The sequence below is a fragment of the Fusarium fujikuroi genome, chromosome FFUJ_chr07 (genome assembly GCF_900079805.1).
Source record: "Fusarium fujikuroi IMI 58289 draft genome, chromosome FFUJ_chr07".
NCBI lineage: Eukaryota > Fungi > Ascomycota > Sordariomycetes > Hypocreales > Nectriaceae > Fusarium > Fusarium fujikuroi.
Window position 1 is genome coordinate 1,194,461 of NC_036628.1, and position 19,799 is coordinate 1,214,259.

The 19,799-nt window shown below is 49.8% G+C and overlaps 7 protein-coding genes; 3 read left to right on the forward strand and 4 right to left on the reverse strand.

Moving 5' to 3' along the window:
• Window positions 1-51: 51 nt before the first annotated feature.
• FFUJ_08717 (related to MAK11 protein (maintenance of killer toxin-encoding satellite M1 dsRNA)) lies at window positions 52-1,518 on the forward strand (the record flags this gene model as incomplete). Its single annotated transcript, XM_023580549.1, has 1 exon — window positions 52-1,518. One exon carries the CDS (start codon window positions 52-54, stop codon window positions 1,516-1,518), a length of 1,467 nt encoding a protein of 488 aa, XP_023433308.1.
• A 1,531-nt stretch (window positions 1,519-3,049) lies between these two features.
• FFUJ_08716 (uncharacterized protein) lies at window positions 3,050-4,258 on the forward strand (the record flags this gene model as incomplete). XM_023580551.1 has 2 exons in its annotated part: window positions 3,050-3,817; window positions 3,869-4,258. 2 exons carry the CDS (start codon window positions 3,050-3,052, stop codon window positions 4,256-4,258), a joined length of 1,158 nt encoding a protein of 385 aa, XP_023433309.1.
• A 702-nt stretch (window positions 4,259-4,960) lies between these two features.
• FFUJ_08715 (uncharacterized protein) lies at window positions 4,961-5,468 on the reverse strand (the record flags this gene model as incomplete). XM_023580552.1 has 2 exons in its annotated part: window positions 4,961-5,145; window positions 5,225-5,468. The coding sequence occupies 2 exons, from the start codon at window positions 5,466-5,468 to the stop codon at window positions 4,961-4,963; spliced, it is 429 nt and encodes a 142-aa protein (XP_023433310.1).
• Window positions 5,469-10,452: 4,984 nt separating this feature from the next.
• FFUJ_08714 (uncharacterized protein) lies at window positions 10,453-12,243 on the forward strand (the record flags this gene model as incomplete). The annotated part of the gene is made up of 1 exon (XM_023580553.1): window positions 10,453-12,243. One exon carries the CDS (start codon window positions 10,453-10,455, stop codon window positions 12,241-12,243), a length of 1,791 nt encoding a protein of 596 aa, XP_023433311.1.
• A 578-nt stretch (window positions 12,244-12,821) lies between these two features.
• On the reverse strand, window positions 12,822-15,283 carry FFUJ_08713 (uncharacterized protein; the record flags this gene model as incomplete). XM_023580554.1 has 2 exons in its annotated part: window positions 12,822-13,526; window positions 13,583-15,283. The coding sequence occupies 2 exons, from the start codon at window positions 15,281-15,283 to the stop codon at window positions 12,822-12,824; spliced, it is 2,406 nt and encodes an 801-aa protein (XP_023433312.1).
• A 500-nt stretch (window positions 15,284-15,783) lies between these two features.
• Window positions 15,784-16,602, reverse strand: FFUJ_08712 (probable dephospho-CoA kinase; the record flags this gene model as incomplete). Its single annotated transcript, XM_023580555.1, has 1 exon — window positions 15,784-16,602. One exon carries the CDS (start codon window positions 16,600-16,602, stop codon window positions 15,784-15,786), a length of 819 nt encoding a protein of 272 aa, XP_023433313.1.
• A 1,151-nt stretch (window positions 16,603-17,753) lies between these two features.
• On the reverse strand, window positions 17,754-19,297 carry FFUJ_08711 (uncharacterized protein; the record flags this gene model as incomplete). XM_023580556.1 has 2 exons in its annotated part: window positions 17,754-18,257; window positions 18,566-19,297. 2 exons carry the CDS (start codon window positions 19,295-19,297, stop codon window positions 17,754-17,756), a joined length of 1,236 nt encoding a protein of 411 aa, XP_023433314.1.
• Window positions 19,298-19,799: the final 502 nt, after the last annotated feature.

Consider the following 19,799-nt stretch of genomic DNA (forward strand, 5'->3'; position numbering starts at 1 on the left):
GAATTGAAGCTTTCTGCAGCGACTACTCAGCATCAGAATAAATTCGACAAAATGGCCAAACGCAAGAGACAAGCTATCGCTCAAAACGAACCTGCTTCTGAGCCTTCGATCAAGAAGAAGGCAAAGGGTACTCAAGTTCTTAAGGAAAAACCTGTGAAGGCAAAGACTTCGGCGCTGAAGAAGTCTACCACGACCACTTCGAATGCGCCCGAGACTATCCAGATCGTTGTCGGCTCCTACGACCGAATTCTTCACGGATTGACAGTGACGGTTGGAGGAAAGGAGAAGGCTGAATTCGCCGACACATTTCTCTTCAATGCTCATACCTCGGCGATTCGCTGCGTCGCTGCGTCGCCCATTTCAGCGCCCGTTCCTGGACAGACACAAAAGGTCATGCTTGCCTCTGGCAGCACTGATGAGCGGGTAAACGTTTACAACTTGTCGGCGCATCCTCCCAGCCGAAAGAACCAGGAGATCCTGGCCAAGGTTGCTCCGCGACCAATTCTCGAGAACCCCAAGAACCGAGAGGTTGGCACGCTTCTTCATCACTCTTCGACTGTGACATCGCTATGTTTCCCTACACGCTCAAAGCTACTATCATCGAGCGAAGACTCTACAATTGCGGTCACACGAACACGAGATTGGTCTTTACTTAGCAACATCAAGGCACCTATTCCTAAGCCTCAAGGCCGTCCTAGCGGCGACACAGCGCCTTTCGGTGGTACACCTTCTGGCGTCAACGATTTTGCCATCCACCCCAGTATGAAGCTTATGATTAGCGTCAGCAAGGGCGAGCGATCAATGCGATTATGGAACTTGGTCACTGGCAAGAAGGCTGGAGTTTTGAACTTTAGCAAAGACATGCTGCAGGAGGCTGGCGAGGGGAAGCATTCTACTGGAGAGGGCCGAAGAGTTGTTTGGGGAAGCGTTGACGGAGCAGATGAGTTCGCGGTAGGATTTGATCGGGATATTGTCGCATTTGGCATGGACAGTGTGCCCAAATGCAGGATTATGGGATCAATTCGAACAAAGGTGCACCAGTTCTTCTATGTTGCACTGGACAAGGAAGGGGATGCGACGTTACTGGCGGTTGCTACAGAGGACGGTCGCATCCTGTTCTTCTCGACTAAGGAATCGGACCTTACACAACCGGAGTCGGAGGACAAGAAGCTCCCGACAGCCAAGTTGATGGGTCAAATCGGCGGAAAAGCCGGCGGAGTTGAGGGCCGAATCAAGGACTTTGTGGTGGTGCCGAGTGCGGAGGATGCCTCAACGCTGTACGTGGCTGGCGGGAGCAGCGACGGACGGGTCCGCGTCTGGCGGGTGGGCGTACCGGAGCTGCAAGGTAGCGACAAGGCAGAGGAGGGCAAGGGAGAGTTGTTGGGGACGTATGAGACGCAAAACAGAATCACATGCATGACGGCGTTTATGATGATACCCCGGCCAGAGGGAGTTGAGGAGAGTGAGGATGAGCTGGAAGATGAAGAGGAAGAGGAGAGTGATAGCGATGAAGAGTAAAACAGGATGTTAAAAATGCATGTCATTGGTTGGATATTTGCGTTTGTTGTGATATACAGTAGTAGCTAGCAATCTATAAACTAATGTCAGATACTTATGGATGTGAGGAATTGGAGGCCGTGATGTGAGAGTCAGTTTTATGTGCCCAGAATCACATGCAAATCGAACCAAGCATGCCATTGAACTCGCCACAGCCACTGAGTTTGCGCCAGCGTCAGACCGGTCAAGAAAGACCACCTACAGACATGATATGTGTGTAGAGTTGCAGTGCAGTATCAACAGTTGCAAACAAACGAATCGCGCCGCGGGTTTCCCTTTAGGAGCCTTGGGTCACAGCTCAGAGCCCCAGGGGATTGCTGATCTTGTGCTGTAGTTAATGGATGTGCTTGAATCACGAGGGGGTCACAAATGCAAGTCAAAGCAGAATTGCCTTAATCTGACCAACCACGGAGTCTCGAATTCAAGCTTGAGGCGCTTTGAATGTGGGGTAATAGACGGGATTGGATGGAGGATGACGATCAAGAATGTCAACAACAGGCACTAGATGTTGAAGACGATATATTCGATGTCTACACTTCAATCTTTACAATAGACATGACCGTCAACAAGTTATAGAGTCTCAAGTTCATCACTATTGACTCCCGTGCAACATCATCAGTGACATTGGATCTCTACAGAACCAGGCGGGGACTCACCCACCTAAAAGATACAGGGGTCCAGGGCCCTCAACAGCTGCTGATATGCAGGTAAATGGGGCACATCTACGTAATTCCTGGGGCCCTTAGTCGTGAAACTGCCCGTCCCTTGGTCTTGTGAGCATGTGAAGAGCGAACCCGACAACCTCGTTCAGCTCATTCGTTTCCCTTTTCAGTTGAGGCTAACTAGAACCTTACGTGCCGTCTCTCTCTTTTCTTTTTCCTCTCTCTCACTCTCTCGCTCTCTCACTGCTCTTATTACTGCTCTCTTACTCAGGTGCTCTCTCTATTCTGGGTCTCAGGGCTGGGTATTAAACAGTCCTCCTTCTGTTTCCTCTCACCCATCTCCTCATTCCTGTCTTACTCTTTCTTTGCCACTCAATCCCAACCTCGCTATAACAGCTTCAACAACAAAATACTTGAAGCTCTTCAATTCCTCTCAGCATTTGCCGTTTATCCTCAATTGCTTGACTTGCTTCGGATATCCCGGTCCAACTAGCTTTAGGCCCTGTGCTCATTAGCTCGCGCTGTGAAAGCAAGTGGTGGACAGGGTTGCAGAGACTGGACCCCAACAGCTTCAAATTATTTTATCCGGGACAGACAATCCCTCGGAAGCTACACCAATCTTTGCTTAGGATTCATACTAAGCTGAGACTGGTCGAGACTGTGAGTATAGTAGCACTGCATTGTCCAAATATTGAGACTTGCAGGTTTCAGCTCACCTCACCTCAGCTGAACCCGAGCCTCGTTCATAAACCATTGCTGCCCTTCACCATTGCCTCGATACCAGTTCCTAACAGCCAAAACAGTCAGTTATACGAACCCTCAGCTTCAAAATGGCCGACGATGGTCCTCCTCTTATTCGTCCCGTTCCTCGGAGACCCTTCGATCTCAGTTTGACAACTCCTACACCACCAAGCGAGAACTCATCTCCTTCAACTCCAGCGCCAGCTCCAGACCCCAATATTGCGCGCTTCCTACAACCAACTCCCGAGCCTGCGAGCGCAGGTCTTAGCAGGCCTCAGTCGTTCATGAATTTGACCTCCTCGACGCTCTTCGGAATCTACTCTCCCACAACGTCCTCTTCGCGCGACCGTGTCTTTGCCGATCGCGATGAGCTCGATACGCCCTGGGGAACAGGCGCTCAGACACCCATCAAGAGACCTAGCATTGACGACGCTACGTTCGATTTTCTGAAGGATCGCTCGCACCACATTCGTCGTCGGTCCTCGATCCGAGTTCACGAACCCGCTGGACCCCTAAAGCATTCTCCATCTGGTGGTGCTCTGGTATTGAGAGGACTTTTGCTTTTCGTTCTCGGCTTGGGATACGGTGTATTAGTCACATCGCGCTTCCACGAGTCGGACAGTCTTCCGTCTCGTGCTACGTACAACTGGGGCCATTTGACTTTTTGGGGTCTTGCTGGCGTTGCACTGGGCGCGCTGTTCCCCTGGTTTGATCGAGTATGGGAGAATTCGTTCGGCGACAACGGGGATGAAGCTGTGTTAGAAAACAGTGCTTCAGCGAAAGATGACGATCCAAGCACTGACTGGGCGCTTGCTGTCCGGGCTATCGGTGCCTTTGTCGGAATTGTCTTCGCGATTGTAAGTTAGCCAACGACAAATCCATTGTTCCGTGGAACTAACATCCTGCAGCGCAAAGTGGCCTGGGCGTCCACCCTTCAGGTGTCACTGACCTTGGCACTTGTCAATCCCCTCCTATGGTGGCTTATCGACCGCTCCAAGCCCGGTTTTCTACTCTCAGCTGCGGTTGGACTCGCAGGGTCTATTGTGCTCCTCGGTGTGAACCCAGATATGATGCCGGCGCCTACTCAAGTTCCGTTCAGGCATTTGGTTAATGCCACAATGGCAGGCGATGGAGATATGCCCATTCTAGGTGGACTCGCCCAGCAGAAGACACTCGAGACGGGCATGTGGATGCTGAGTGTGCTTTTCTGCAGCTGTGTCTGCTTTGGAAACATCGGTCGTCGACTTACCCTCGGGCCGTCGACAACAGCCAAGGGACGCTGGGCTGGAGTGAGATGATGACGAGCGAGAAGCTGATCTGATGTACAATCAGCTGTATTAGTCTTTTCACATTCTGTAGCATGATGTGTCTATGATATCCTTTTCGTTTGGGCGACAATCATGGGGAGGTATATATATGGGCGGGTTTATCGGACAATGGGAACGGGAGGTATGTGTATAGTTATTGAGATTGGATAAGGGCATTTTGTAGATTAAAAGGGATGATATGATGCTTAGTTTACCGATATGGTCTGTTTATGACGACAGCTATTCTGCTCTTCTAGAAGTTCTCCTGGACAAGGTAGAATAGAATAGAATAGCATGGATGGGCTAGGCTTAAATGACTTGAGGAATGATAATGCCATTTCATTCTAAGTTTCAATTCCCAAAGGGAAACTCACGAATCTGTCACGATGTGATGTTACTTTTTATCGTTCAAATACCTTGGCTGTAGATCCAATCTGCTGAACCTGCCATCTCGTACTATCGAGTTGAACCGCCATTGGCCCAGCCAAGAATTGAATACCGCTTGCAAACTTTTGCCTGTTCTTATTCCCTTTTCTTCTTTTACGAGTCTTGAATTGTTTCCCAATGCCAAACCAAAATATGTTCGCTCTTTAGTTACGGAGTACTCCATCATGGATCAACCCTGCAACAGCCGACGATCATCGCGTGACGCAAGCTCTACAACGTCATTCGTGTATCAGGTCCAGAGCAGATCTAGTTTGCGCTCTTGATCGCCTCCTTGACGGCTGCTGATTTTTCTTGAATAGCGGCGCCAAAGTCGACGTTGGAGAGGCCAAGCATGACGAGCATACGAGGATTTTGAATCATCTCGTTGATCGTGATGGTACGTGTGCAAACGTCGGTGTAGGAAGCGAGGGCAGCTTCAGGGCCAGAAGCGACTGTAGCAGAGAAGATAGTGTAAGCCCAGGTACACTCTCCCATCGAGGTTAGCAATAGGATAGCTTCTACTCTACTCACCACCTTCGTTCTTGGGGATTTGTTCAGGGTGCTGGACTTTTCGACCAGCAGCAATGTTGTCCAGCTCGGTCATGATATAATGAGATCTCTTGACGAAGTCCCAGACGTGGAAGAGGCCACGGTCAACATTGGGGGGAGTCCATTGAGCATGAGACTCGATGGCTGTGATGAGGTCTGCCAAGCGGGCGGTGATGTCTTGACGTTGCTCTGCGGTAGGGAGTTGAGAGATGGTGTTAGAAGCCATGATGAGTGTGTGAGTGTGTGATGTTGATAAAGGAAAGGTCAGCTTGGAGTTTAGAAAAAGAGGAGAAGATTAATAAAGAAGAGGGTCAAGGGCAGAATAGACAGAAAAAGAGGAGAAAGAGAGAGAGAGAGAGAGAGAGAGAGAGAGAGAGAGCAAAAAAACAAAACATAGCATCAACGTCAGAAAAAGCAGCTTCCCCGCTGCATCAAGTGTCGTCTGTCCAATTGCCTCTTTACGCAGAGCAAAGCAAATACTCCATTTCCTCTCTAAAGCGTCCCTAGTACGTCAGGGGCCCCTTGTGGCTTTCTTGTATCTCTCGTCGTAAACGTTTACCGCCTGAAAGGACTGAAGTTTATGCCGTCTCAGCCATTGAACGATCGGAGTAACGTTGATAATACCTTTGCTCAAAACATTTGAGCTTGAATGAGCGGGATTAGCCCTGGACTTGCACGGTTCTTGTCAGCTTGTTCGGGCACGAGAAGCTATCATGAGCAGGGGAGCTAGACGAAGGGTTGAGACGGTAAGCTTATGCACAGACAGACCGTTTTCTTAGTCCTAACAAACTTAAGGGAAGGGGAATGACATGTGATGTTGGAGTAAGTTGACGGAGGAAGCCGTCTAGAAATAACGAAATTGCCTTGGACAGAAATTAGGGTGACGTTAAAAGTATTAATCGTATTTACTAAGAGAATAATGCTCATAGGCAGAGAGGTTCATTCTGGAGGGAGGATCAGATCAGATCAGATCAGAGAGAGCTTAGTTCAGCTATTGTGGGGAGGTTGAATTCAGGGTCCTGGAGCTCGAGGTCTGAGGTTCGACATGGGGGCTCTTCTTAGTAGTTAGTTATCAAGTTGGTAGAGAATCAACATATAGAAACAGAAAATGGTCATGTGATGAATTGCCTTTCTTGGCAGTGGTTCTCACACATGATCAGTCTTGATGATAAGTCCAGCCCAAGAAGACAAGTTGCATTGACTAAGCGGAAGAATCAATGTCCCTCGTCATCTAACTCGGCATGGCCAAGGGTGGTCTATCAACAACGACAACAGAGCAAGTCAGTCCTGATTCGGGAACCAAGAAATCGGAGATGGTCTAGAACAATTGGAACATTTGGCGAATGCGAACCGATCTAACTAATTTCGAAGGGACAAGACTATAGTAAGCGTCATCCAAAGAAGGGTCCTAGGGTACGGTTCCCTAGCTCATGATGAGAAAAGGGAACATTCCAAAGAACAGGTACAACGAACAAGTCATGACAGCCTGCTAAACTCTGATCACGTTTGGCGGCTAATCAGCCAACAGAGATGGTGCCTCTAATAATGTAATCATCGGGATGGAAATCGTTGCACACACGTGGCATACCTAAGATACCTAGAGAAGCACGTTTTCAACTCGTACTGTGCTGTGCAGTGCCATGCTGTGCAGCCCCGGAAAGCTGGAAACGTTGTGTGACAGGCTGCAGCAGCAGCAGCAGCAGCATCAGCAGCGAGAAGTGAACGAGAACTGCTGCTTGTCTCGCTGTATCAGGAAATCGTTGCAAGGGAGGCTGAAAGGTTGAGGGAATGGACTGGCCGCATCTCGATCCGGGCCGCCACACCCTCGAGACTGGTTGTTGGATGACAAGTGCAAGGCTTGAGAAAAACGATGATGCGTAGATTGGGCCAACGCTTTGAACTGTTGATGCCGAGAGTAGAGACCGAGATCTGATCTCAGAGCAACTCTCCCCTTTCTGGAGGCAAATAAAGATTTGATCTACATTTGTATTGTCGGCTAGAAATGTGGTCTCCATCAAAGATTAGTTATTCAACAAGGCAAAAAAGAGAAGGGCGAAAAGAAATAAAAAAAAATAAAAATAAAAAATATCGTTGGCATCATGACCGCGGCCCATCATGGATCCTTTACGGGACCCCCCTAGTCTCATATGACGCCAACGACTTTCTTTTTGAGCCTCTATCCATTCGAGTCACGACCTGACCCTAGAACCTGGACTTTAGCTCTTACTGTGCATACGCCAGCCCTGCCAGGACCTGTCTACCTTAGGTAGGTAGTGTCTAGGTAGTGTCTAGTGTCTACCTGTCTCTACCGCCCCCCCCCCCCCCCTCAAGTCTCAAGTCTCCCAATTCATTCTCCCACCTGCATCTCTCTATCCAATAGCGAGGCTCTCGCTTAGACGCAAAGCTCCATTTTGTCTCGGAAACTGCCAGCCCGTTTTTATTGTTAATGGCGGGTTTCCCTCTCGACTATTAAGTAGCGTCGATGCGCCAGTTGATTCACCCGATGGCCGCTGCAACTGCAGCGTTGTCTCGATCGTCCTCGTCAGCCAGAATCTCGGAAACAAGAAACAGCCGAGAGTCCCTTTTACGATAACCCCCGACTCACAACGGACTTTGGGTGCATTTTTTCGACTGCGCGCGCGCTCTGTATTCCGCTTCCCGCGGACGTTGCAAGAAGGAAAAGAGGAGATTGTCCTATTCTGTACTCCGTACACACACAAACGAGAGCAAGATCGGCGACAGATGCGAAACTGGGGTCTTTTGTCGCGGGGACAAACAAGTCTTGATCGTGTACCGTCTACAACGCTACAGTCCATCTTGTACCGACAACCCTGCCCTGCCCTGCCCTGTATCCAATGCTTCTTGTGGTTTCCTGCATCGCGATCGGTGATACTGGTTCCTATGGTAATTGGTCATGCTTGCGCTTGTGGAGGGAGGGCAACTCTTCGGTTACGCTGTGAAGAAGGGGAAAGTTTCCTTTGTCTGTCTCAATCCTATCAGCTCAGTCAAGAGTTGAGCTCCCTCCCGTCCCCATCACAAATCTTGGATCTTGGATCTTGGGTCTGAACGTTTTCCTTGGACCCATTGAGCTGGGATGTGTTTTATTTCAGGTTCATCCTCCCATGCATCCCTGGTTTACAGCACAGCGCACCACAACACAACACAACACTGCACTGCACTGCACTGCATAACATAGCACACCAAAAGCAGGGAATTAATTAACAAGCTCCCGATTGTCGAGATGAGTGAGGGGGTTTAGGTTCCGGTTGCTGCAGCAAAACGGCGACCAAAGTCTATCTATCCGGTGCTCGAAATGGATTACCATTCGATATCCGGCAGCGCCGTTGGTGTTTTTGCCTCGAATACTCCAAGATAGTTACTGCTATTGGCTTAGATTTGAGGTTTTCGCCTCGGCGTCATGAGTCCATGACCCCGTCATCCGTTTTGCCTTGTAAGACAGAAGTTGATGCTGCTGTTGTGTGACTCGAGAGTTCCAGGGTACGAGTTCCTATGACCATATCACTGGCTTCATTCCTGTGTGTCTACTCCTTAGGTGTAGGTGCCCTTCCTTTAATCACCTGAGCACAGTATTCCAAGACCGTTTGAACCCCGAGATGAGTTTAGACTGGAGGAGGCGTCTAAAACTCGTGATATACGCAGGGACCTCTCAAGTTTTCTAGGGGACCCTCTTTCTGTACAGCAGAGGCCACTAGGCGCTTGCTAGGAACTGCCTAGTGCTAAAGTTGGAAAAATCTACAACATTTCCCAGTTGTCTAGCCTGTTCCGAAGTACTGTATACATGCCAGAGACTAGGGCCTCTCCACCAAGTTTCTCGATATATTTTGTATAGAGACAAGACAAGTAACAAACCGCCTCGCATCCCCCATTTCTGTTCCCTTCCCTGAGTTCCCTCTGATCTGACTTGGCTTGGCTTGGCTTGGTTTGGCTTGGTTTGGCTTGGTTTAGTCTAGTCTCGACTCGCCTCGTCTTGTCTCTAGGTGCTTCTATGTATTCCTCATCTTGTAATGAAACTGTGACGCCTATGATTTTGCCCTTTTCCCTTATCTTCAAAAACATCTCTCCTTCCTCTTCACTTATTCAAATCGAACACGAACAACTTGAGCTGAATTGCCAAGTTCTCCTTTTCTCCCATTAGGGAGCTCTTCTGTCTCTCTATCTCTATACTTATCACAAAGGCTAGTCCTTTTACATCGACACCCCCAAGCTAGACTCTTGTCTCTCCGCGTGCCTCTAGAATTGTCCCCGGATTGGTAAGTCTCTCTGGTGTATGACGGTCTCTATTTGCTGCACCTCATCTTCAACAACCCTTTATCCTTGCCGACGTATTCTATTTCGGCACTACGGCCTGGAATAGAAGACCCCGTCTTTCCCCCTTTCCCATTTCTTTCTCTCTTATTTAGCAAGCAGCCCCCGTCTTGGTCCTACAATAGTTCCCTTCTCATAGTCTACGCGGTACATATTTGAAGGCTGAGACTCCGGAGCCAACCCCGTCTCCCCCCAATACCCCTGTCAGAGATCCCAGACCAAAGTGGGCTCGACTTCGGCAGCCGTTTTAAACGATTCTCGTCATCTTAAACCTATGACATCTTCCCGCTGCTCAAGGAGTACCAGTACTACTTCATCTCATTAAACCCCCACCAATCTCTACACGCCTACCTTATACACCTCTTCTTACACCACTGCCACTACCACTACCACGACCACTTCGACTCACCCAACGGAGATGCTTCGCTCAACATCAGCGATACGATCTTTGTAATCTTACTATCTCACAGAATCCATGTCTATCTTGTCTACGGCTTGTCCTCGTCATCTGGACACTGCTTCGGCCTCGTTCATGCACTCGACACGCTATCAACGGCTACGCCAACAAGACCGCAATACTCGTCTTCATCGCCAAACCCAGCAAACACGACGACGATATAGCACATCATATAACGGTCAAGGCATCGCATAGAATTCGGGGATATCAACAACTTCTTTTCTATTCACCCCAAAGCAACACTACTTTACTTACTTCTGGCTCCTTTTACCGACAACGCATCATTACAGAGGCTCGCACCTTATTAGAGAGTTTCGACGCCCGCTACGACACAACCAAGAGTAACGACCCAAGAACCAACCTATATACCCCCTATTTCTTTTTACAATCCTCTGTTGTACTATACGCACGCAATCTATAGACGTTCATGTCCTCAGAAGGCACGTCACAAGCTGCCGCGACCGATTCCGCCTCCGGCCCCGGTCCTGATGCCGGTCCTCGACAGTCGCGGATTTCCGATCCACCCTCCGATTCCGAACCCCCGGACTCGGGCCGGCAACCGACACAAGTAACGCGATCGCCTTCTGCCAATACTTCTCGCCATCGCGATGTCGCCCCCCGCGATTTCGTCCGGCTCTTCCAGTGTCAGATCTGCTCACTTCCCCTAGATGAGCCCATCAGCCTCCCCTGCGGTAAAAGCCTGTGCCGGCGCTGTTTACCAGGTACACACATGCGCGCCAACATAACATATCCCGCTGCTCCAGAAAGACTCCGTGGCTTTAAATGTCCCTTTGAGGACTGCAGTAAGGAACATGCTGTTGGCGACTGCGCTATTGATGTTGTGCTCAACAAGACGGCGCAACACGTGAGGGAAGAAATCGAGCGATTCATGAATGAGTCTTCAACCACCGAACTGGCGACCAAGGTCATGTGGCCTGACCCTTGGGCTGCTGCAGGCGTTTCTTCCATGAGGGACGACGATGAAGCATACGCAAAGGTGATACCCGGCGGAAAGGTTATCGCCACTTATCGCCTAGCCGAGGAGGGTGACCTGTCTTATGAGGCCGATATATACTACGACGAAATTACATCGGCGACGCCATCACCACCTCCTGATGCTGATGATACAGGGCTCGTTCGAAAAGCGCAAGACGCCACTCGCGCTGAAATGGACTGTCAGGTCTGCTATGCACTCTTCTACGATCCTCTTACAACCTCTTGCGGGCACACGTTCTGTCGGTCATGCTTACATCGCATACTTGACCACTCACGGTATTGCCCGATATGTCGTCGCCCACTGGCTATCAGCCCCCTATTAAGTCAAACTTCATCGCCTTCCAATCAGACTATCAAGCGCATCATCGAAACATTCTGGCTGGAGGAAGTCAACGCTCGAAAGGAAGCACTGGATGCTGAGAGGGTGGCTCAGATGCAGGATTATGACCTCGCACTCTTTGTATGCACACTGTCGTTCCCCCAAATGCCGACATTTCTACACATCTTTGAGCCGAGATATAGACTCATGATCCGGAGAGCACTGGAAGGTGACCATACTTTCGGTATGGTTATCCCTAAACGGCCCCAACACCCTGGTGATGCCAACTTTCATCAGCTAGGCACGCTTCTCCGCATTGTCAATGTCCAGTTCTTCCCAGATGGTCGGAGTCTCATTGAGACTGTGGGCTTGTCGCGCTTCCGCGTTCTCGAACACAGTTACCTCGACGGATACATTGTCGGCAAGACTGAAAGGATAGACGATGTTAGTCTCGAGGATGAAGAAGCTGCTGAGGCTGCTGAGGCTGCTGAAGCAACACCGATAGAGACTGAGGATCAACAACAACCCATTCAGGCTATGGATACTGTCCAGGAACCCACTGAACCAACACCGACATCTCCACTACCGCGGTCTGATTCTTCCAGTCCGCGCATGCCAACTTCAATCACCGAGATCGACTCAATGTCTACGCAGAATCTTATGCACTACGCATCATCTTTCGTCACACGAATGCGTCAACAGAGTGTTCCCTGGTTGACAGAACGCATGTTGACTATATACGGCGAGTGTCCAGAAGACCCTGCCATCTTTCCGTGGTGGTTTGCCAGTATGTTGCCGGTCAAAGATATTGAGAAATATCGACTCCTGGGCACATCCAGCGTACGTGAGCGACTCAAGATATGCTGCACGTGGATTGTGGAATGGGAGACATCCAGATGGTAAGTGAAATCTATAAGCTGGCAACTTTTCATACATCCCATGCCCTATCAAACTACCCCTATGACTTTCATCTACCCTTCATTGAGCTTGTGCTCGTCGTCGTGTCCGTCTCCCAGGCTAAAACGACGTCTCCCATTCCAGGACAAAGCTGATTCATGGCCGCTCAGGTCCATCCACGGCTGCACAATCCTCTGATTGACAATGCTTGCCCTACTATCTCTCGCTCGGCTTGGTTCTGCAATTCGTGCTCCTGCTTTTCTCTTTTGCTGTGCAGTTGTTGTACGAAGCACAAGACGGTTCGCGGAGTTGATGTTATTCCACTTCTGACACGAACAGGACGATTACGACTCGACGGTAGCTAGGGCGGTTTGGTTTGCATTATGGCATTATAACGCATCAAATGTTACAAGACAAAAGTCACAGAAGGTGGTCATTTACATGGTATTGAATGTTGATTGGTTGATTCTTTTGGGAGGCATTTAGTCATAGCATCTTAAAGTAGTGATTTTGCGGATACTATACCCCCTTAGCTAAACTAGACATCTTTCCTATCACTGCATGTAGCAATTTTCCAATTTCTATTACCAGTTTACGGCTTGGCCGTTCGTGTCCTGTGCTGCCGTAGCATCCCCCCAAGCTGGCACAGTAGTTCCAGGGACGTCAACCCATGTCCCAGGCATGATGTTGTCACGATCTTCTACTTCTGCTGCAGGAGGTTTTTGGTCTCCATTCCCATTCACTTTCGTGGGAGTCCAGATGCCCACATTGTTGTCAGCTCCTTGCTCAACACTGCTTGTGGTCTGCTGTTCGCCCCAGGTGCCCGGAGCGCAAGAGCCTGGGTACGTGTCTTCGCCCCAATGAGCTCCGCTCTTTTTCACAGTCTCATTGCTCTTGTTCGAATGGTTTGAGCCACCTCCCCAACCGTTTTGGTTCTGATCTTGCTCACCAGTCGGTGGTGACACAGGCCATTCTTCCGGCTTACTATCCTGAATGGTCTTATTATTCCAGTCGTTAACTGCCTGATTGTTGCTCGTATCCCAGCCACCTTGGTTCTGGTTCTTGTCTTGGGCCGGTGCGTCCCAAGCATCTTGGCCATTGTTGTCAGCTGTTCCGTCGTTCCAGCCAGCTCCTTGGTCGTTATTTTTGTTCCCGCCGTTGGACCCGTTGGACCCGTTGGACCCAGCCTTATCGGAACCTGGAGGCTGGCCGGTTTCCTTGGGTACAGAACGGTGACTTTCCCATGCGTTGTTTTGTGACTTTCTCTTATAATATGGATTGTCCTGGCCCTGGGTCGATGAGTTAAATCCGGTCCGGCCCGTGTGTTTCTTTATTAATCACTTACAGTAAGACTTCCAGGAGGTCCAACATTATTTTTCTCCGCTTTGGAAACCGGAGTGTTTTTGTTGGTTTCAGGGCTCCTATGTCCATAGTAGCCAGCGGGGGGTACGCCTGCAGGAGGGCCCATGGCATACCACGAAGGAGGGGCCATTCCTTGAGTGATGGGAACATGCGAGTATGCGTCTGGTGTTGGAACCCCTGCGTAGCCCTGGTGGAATGGTGGCATCTGTGGATAGTTGGGATACTGCTGCGGATTGTTGAAACCATAGTAGAAGGGGTTCTGCATCGGATGAGGCTGACCCATCGGCAGAGGGCGACCGAAGGCGTCACGCTCTGGGTAAAGCGCATTGCTTTGGTGGTTCCCGTAGGCAGGGCCGTCGTAGGCTCTCATGACATTGTGTTCTGCATCGTAGTAAGCGTTAGGTGCTGGGTCTTGTGGAGTTTTGATCACGCGCTCTATCTGAACGACCTGAGCTCTGATGGGCTCGATAAGCTGTGATTGACGCATATGAGGAACTGGTAATCCTTCGGGATAATTGCCCTTCTTGACTCCATCCTTTTGTTTAGGCTGTGCCTTTGCTTTTCCTTTCATAGTTCTGAACTTGCCTTGATTTGTGTCTTTGGAAGCTTCGGGGGCCTCATCAGTTGGGGCGGCTTCCTGGTCTTTATTGGTTTCATTTTCTGGTTCCTGTTTCTTCTGATTTCCTTGTTTTCCTTTCTGCTTCTTGTTATTCTTCTGCTTGCCTTTGTTCTGTTTCTTGGGCTCCTCTTCTGCTTCGTTGGATGAGTCAGAGGTTTCTCCTTCAATCTCTTGCTCTTGTTGCTGCTTAGACTTTTTGTTCATTGCTTTTCGTTGCTTCTTGGTCATAGGAGGCTGGGGGGCCGCTTGCTGTTTCTTTCCATCTGTCTGCTTGCCCTGATTTTTGGTTTGACTCCGTTTCTTAAGTGCTAGGATTTCAGACTCTGAATCTGAGTCAGAAGTATTGGGGTCAGACTCTGTTGGTTTTACTTTCTTTAGACACCTCCTCTTGTTCTTACCAGATTGTCGCTTAGTGTTGGGAGGTTCTTCTTCTTCGTCCGAATCAGAAGTTTCGGGGCTTGGCGGGGTGATTTCCTTGCTCCTTTTCCGGCCTACTCTTTTCAATATCTGTCGACCCTTTGTACATCTCTGACAGGGACAATCTGGTGCTGGATCAGAGTCCCAGTCACTCTCGGTGTCTTCTTCGGTCTGTGTCTGTCTGTGCTTCTTCTTCTTTCTCTGCCTCTTGTGCTTCACGCACTTAACTGGATAGTCAACATCAGAATCGGTGGCGTCAGAGCTTGATATGTACGCCGACTGACTAGAATCTGACTCAGTCTCTGTGCTGGAGTCGGATGCCTCATCTGAGGAGTCCATGGGAGTTGCGGTAGTGGTCTGCTTCATAGCAGGTTTGATGGGACCATTCTGGCCAAAGTCAAACCGGACCTTCTTGACCTCGGCCTTTGCTTCGTTGGCAGGCAGGGGTGTATAGGTACGTCCAGTGCGCGGGTAGGTGATCTTGACGGTGTCCTCTTCGGACTCATCATCAGTGGTGACCTCAACACGTACGACGTCTCGCTTCTTAGGGGGTTTGTTCTGAGGGATGGCGCCGATAACAGATTCGATTGTTGTTCCAACTACCCATTCGCAAAAATGCGAGGGGAGTTTCGTTTTGCGATTTGACATCGCACCAAAGAGGTTTGCTGTACCAAAGAAATTGTCAAGATAGTGTGTCTTCAGAAAGGTCAAAAGGTCAAAAGGTCAAGAAATAGATGATTATGCGTTTGTTTTGAGGTTGGGTGCAAGACGTCGCCCTGATGGCATGGGCAGTAGTCGAAGGTCGTTGTTGTCAACTGCTCGCACCTGTCAGGGCGATGCGAGGACAAAGTGGTAACAGCCCTAGTGCTTAGCAATCTACAGATCAGAAACGAGGTGTAAAGAGGGCATGTAGAGGCTATGTCTTGTTTTGGTGAAAGATGTAAATATAACAGAAATGAACTGCGCTGAGATGAAAAGGCTTGGTTCGTGGTTGAGAAAAGAGGCAGGAGCGAGCTTGAGTCGGGGCTCCTTCCTCCTTGTGTGTAGGTAGGTAGGTAGGTACCTATATAATTCACCTTGATGTATTATCCACCCTCCACCTAGCCACTAAAAGAAAGCAAACTCCCTAAGGCACCTATAATTCACTATCACAGCTTCGCATTCAACTTCATCTCCTCCCATCTCTCATTGATAATAAGATTCTGCCAGAACCTCCACGTCGCAACAGCAACTGCTAGAGGAGGACATCCAAGCAATAACCATGACCACCAATCGGGGCTCGCCTTTCTCAGATCCTTGATGGCCTTATCCAGCTGCTCCTTCAGCTCTTCTCGTGACCCATCGTTCCAAAGCACAATTCCTTTGCCTTCTCCTCGTTCTTCACATCGCCGGGCCTTTTCTCGAACATCTGTCTGGCTACGCACTCTGTTCTCGGCATCTTCCGGGCTCAGGTGAGGATCACGCGCACGCAGACGCTGCATCTGAACTGCTGGGTCGTGGACTGCTACTACAGCTGTGACGCCGCAGAAGCGGTCGAGGCCACTCTCGAAAAGGAGTGGGATATCCAGAACCACAGCCCAATGACCTCTGAAGTAACATCCAACGACGGACTTGAACATCTCCCATCGGACAGCCGGATGAACGATGCGATTGAGAACTGATCTGTCCTTCTTTCGCTCCTCTGAGTCGCCAAACACCCGTCTCCCCAATGCCGGTCTGTTGAGTGGTCTGCCTTTGCCGTCTGGTCCATCCTCTGGCATCTTCTCTGAAGGCTCAACGAGAAGTTCGGGTGTTGTAGGCCCGAAATGTTTCACAATAGCTTCATACCCACGAGTTCCCGGCTCCACAACCTTGCGCGCTAGAATGTCTGCATCTATGATCGGGAGGTTGTAGGGTTGCGATGAGAGCATCGACGACACTGTCGACTTGCCTGTGGCAATTGAACCCGTGAGACCAACGAGAAGCATGATGGCGTATCTTGATGGCTGCACCGGTCTTGTGGTAATAGAAAACCTCAGACTCTAGGAACTCGTCAGAAAGTCTTCTAAACTAATTCCAAGATCACCAGAGTATACTCATGGATCATGATTAAGATAGCTCTTCTTACCTGTTGGCAGGGTATAGACCTAACAAGGTGAGGCAATAAGCTCAGGTGGTCTTTTTTTTCCTGCCCTTGCCGTCAGCCTTATGTAAGGCTATAGAGCTTTTAACTTTCTCAAGAAAGACTCAAACAGTAAGGCCCTTATTGTTGGGGTGATGTCAAGGATAAGTTGATTCTCTAGCTACGTGGGGCCTGAGAGTGTTGCTTGCGTTGCGTTGGTGGCCCACGTGATGTGGTGGCTCCAATACAGGTGGTTTTAAAAAGGCTTTTCTTTCGAGATTTGATAGTGGCTTCTCAGATCTAGAATGAGATGAGTGTATCAACGGATGTAGTTAACAGGAATGATCTGATAAACCTTGGGCCGATGATGCAATTACCGAGGATGTTCGAAACAGTCAGAACAGCCCGTGTTAGCTAACCCCACATGCATCCATGACTTGCATTAGTAACTTGCACCACATTAAATCAACGACATGTGATGCTATTTTCTTTCCTTCACGCAGAACAATCACAACGGGGCCGTTTTATACAATTTCAATTAACCGTAGCAGTGAGTATCCTCATATGAATGATACGAAGCAATTTCCTATCTGCATTTGGTAGGTAGTGTGTCCTTGCGCAATCTCATAACAGTCCATGCCCTTATCCGTGAGACGTCTTATTCATCGATACAGTCTCAATCGCATAACTGAGCATGAGCTCTTTATAAGTCGAAAAGTCGGACAAAGGACGAGAAGCTCTCTCATCCCTTTCAAAAGTCAGCCTGTGTCGCCGTATTGTCTCCGTACTACTTACATGGAGGACACGGTGACAGTTCAAATCAAATTCTCGATCGAGGGCAGAGCCAACTGCAAAATCATTAGTACAACTTCAACTCATGGTAGTGAGATATCTTACAGCTTGCGGTTAACGATTTCCCAATGAATTATTCTTGTGGCTTTCGTGGTATGTCTACAGATTATCAGCTCATGATCGGGGAGATGAGGCAAAGGGAGGTTAACTTACTGGCCGCGTCGTTTAGTTGGGGAGTCGGACGGCGTAAAACCAACCCTCATCGGTCACATACCAGCGGGAGTCACCCATGTGATCAATGGTAAATCGGTTTCGCTGAGTCCAGTTCCCGTCAACTTCACGAACATAGTAGAAACGGGAGGGGTCATCGTCTGCTGGCTTGAAGTCCTGCGGCTCATACATCTTGTTCGCATGCGCAAACTGAATCTGACGGAGCTGCTCTTCGCCAGCGGTACGACCAACACCAGTGACATCAGGGACATGTTGACTACCAGGGACATTACCTGCAAAGACGGGGACCGTGCCGGGCACAGCAGCTCCACCAGCAACACCGACCGAGGGAACGCCTGGGACTTGCTGGACCTGCTGCATGAACTGCTGGGGCTGGTGGCTCGCAACGAGGACTGGCTGTTGGCCCATGGTCGGCTGCTGGTAGTAGTAGGGCTGCTGCTGGACAACGTAGCTGCCTTGAACGGTAGGCTGGGGGGCCATCCCACCGACGGTGGGCTGCTATAGAAATTGTCAGTATTTGCCAATAGTTGTGTTGAGATTTTGAGGAACGAGCGAAAGAAAAAGGTAAACCGCCGCCAAGCCACTGAAGTCGCGGAGGTGCACTGAACCACTTGATTCAGGCCAACTCGACGCCAAAGCCAAAACGCAAAGATAAATCAGCTAAGTAAACTTGCATAATACGTGTAGCCGTTCAAATAGAATGTCTTGGGCAGTACAACTGTAGTGCAGGCGGGAGCCGTCATTGGGACAGGAGACAAGAGAGGGGCAGAAGGGGCAACGAAGGAAAAAGAGGAGGGTGGACAAACTTGTACACCGGCATAGGCCCCGACTGGGACACCAGCGAGACCATTGTCAAAGCGAGGCACATAAACGTGCTGCATGGGACCAAAGGTAGTGTCAGGAACAGGCGGCTGGAAGTTCATGCCATGAACAGGAGGCGCAGTGTTCTGATAGTCACCCATGTTTGCGGTGTTGACAGCGGGAGACTGAGGTCCGATTCCGATGTAGGTGATTGGAGATGGGGTAAATTGGTTTTGCCCTGCGCTGATGAAGGGAGCAGGATGAGGATGGGGATGAAATTGAGGGGGGAGAAATTGGTGCTGAGGGGTAGGCGAGACGAAACCAGTTGGCACTTGTTGCGCAAGGCTCTGAGTCGGGTCGGCACTGATATGCCACTGAGGCTGTGCGTTAGGGCCTAGGCCGAGCGCAGGGAAGCTCGTAGGTTGATTGCTGCCCTTCTCCTCGGGCGCAGAAGTGGTTGCTCGGGTAGCAGCAGTTGTTGTCGTAGCCCGAGCAGTGCTAGGAGCTGTAACACCGTTGATACCAGCACTGAAGCCGCCGCTGGGGGAATTGGCAGTGGTGTAACCAGTGATGCCCTCGCTGACGGCGCCAGATGTAGATGTAGATGCAGATGCAGGAGTTGCAGTAGCAGTAGCAGGCTTGATCTGAGAGCCAAAGTGCACTTGACGAGTCTCGGGGGTCTTTGGTCGTCGAGGAATTTTGGGGGACTTGAAGGCGCTGGCACCTGCCGAGGCCATGATGGCTTCTTTTGTATGCAACTCGAACAATTGAGGTTTAAAAATAAATCCACTTTCGGGGCTCGTGAATCGAAGCCTCAGGATCTCGTAATATCTTCGAAGAAGGGGAAGAAGGAAAGAAGAAGAAGAACCTCTCAGATAGTAGAGGCACTTCGAGAAGATATACCTCTCGTGCGTACAGGGCACAAACAGCGCTCGAGGCGGCAACACAACACAAAGACAACCCTAGCGTATTGAGTTTGGTTTGTTTATGTTTTGATATCCTTCAATGGCACGTTTTGTGGTGACTCTGCTCTCCAGTCGGTTGTCACTGGCAGTCCAGACGCAGGCTCAGTACCAAGTGGCCCGTAAGATTGAAGGGGATCGGATAGGGCAAAGGGCCACGATGATGCAATTGGCAAAATTAAGATAAAATGCAAAGAAATAAGTATGCTCACCACTCTCTGAAGCTCCCAGTTCTGCCCATCGTGGACCCAGACAGACTGCTTAGGGGCTTTGTGCA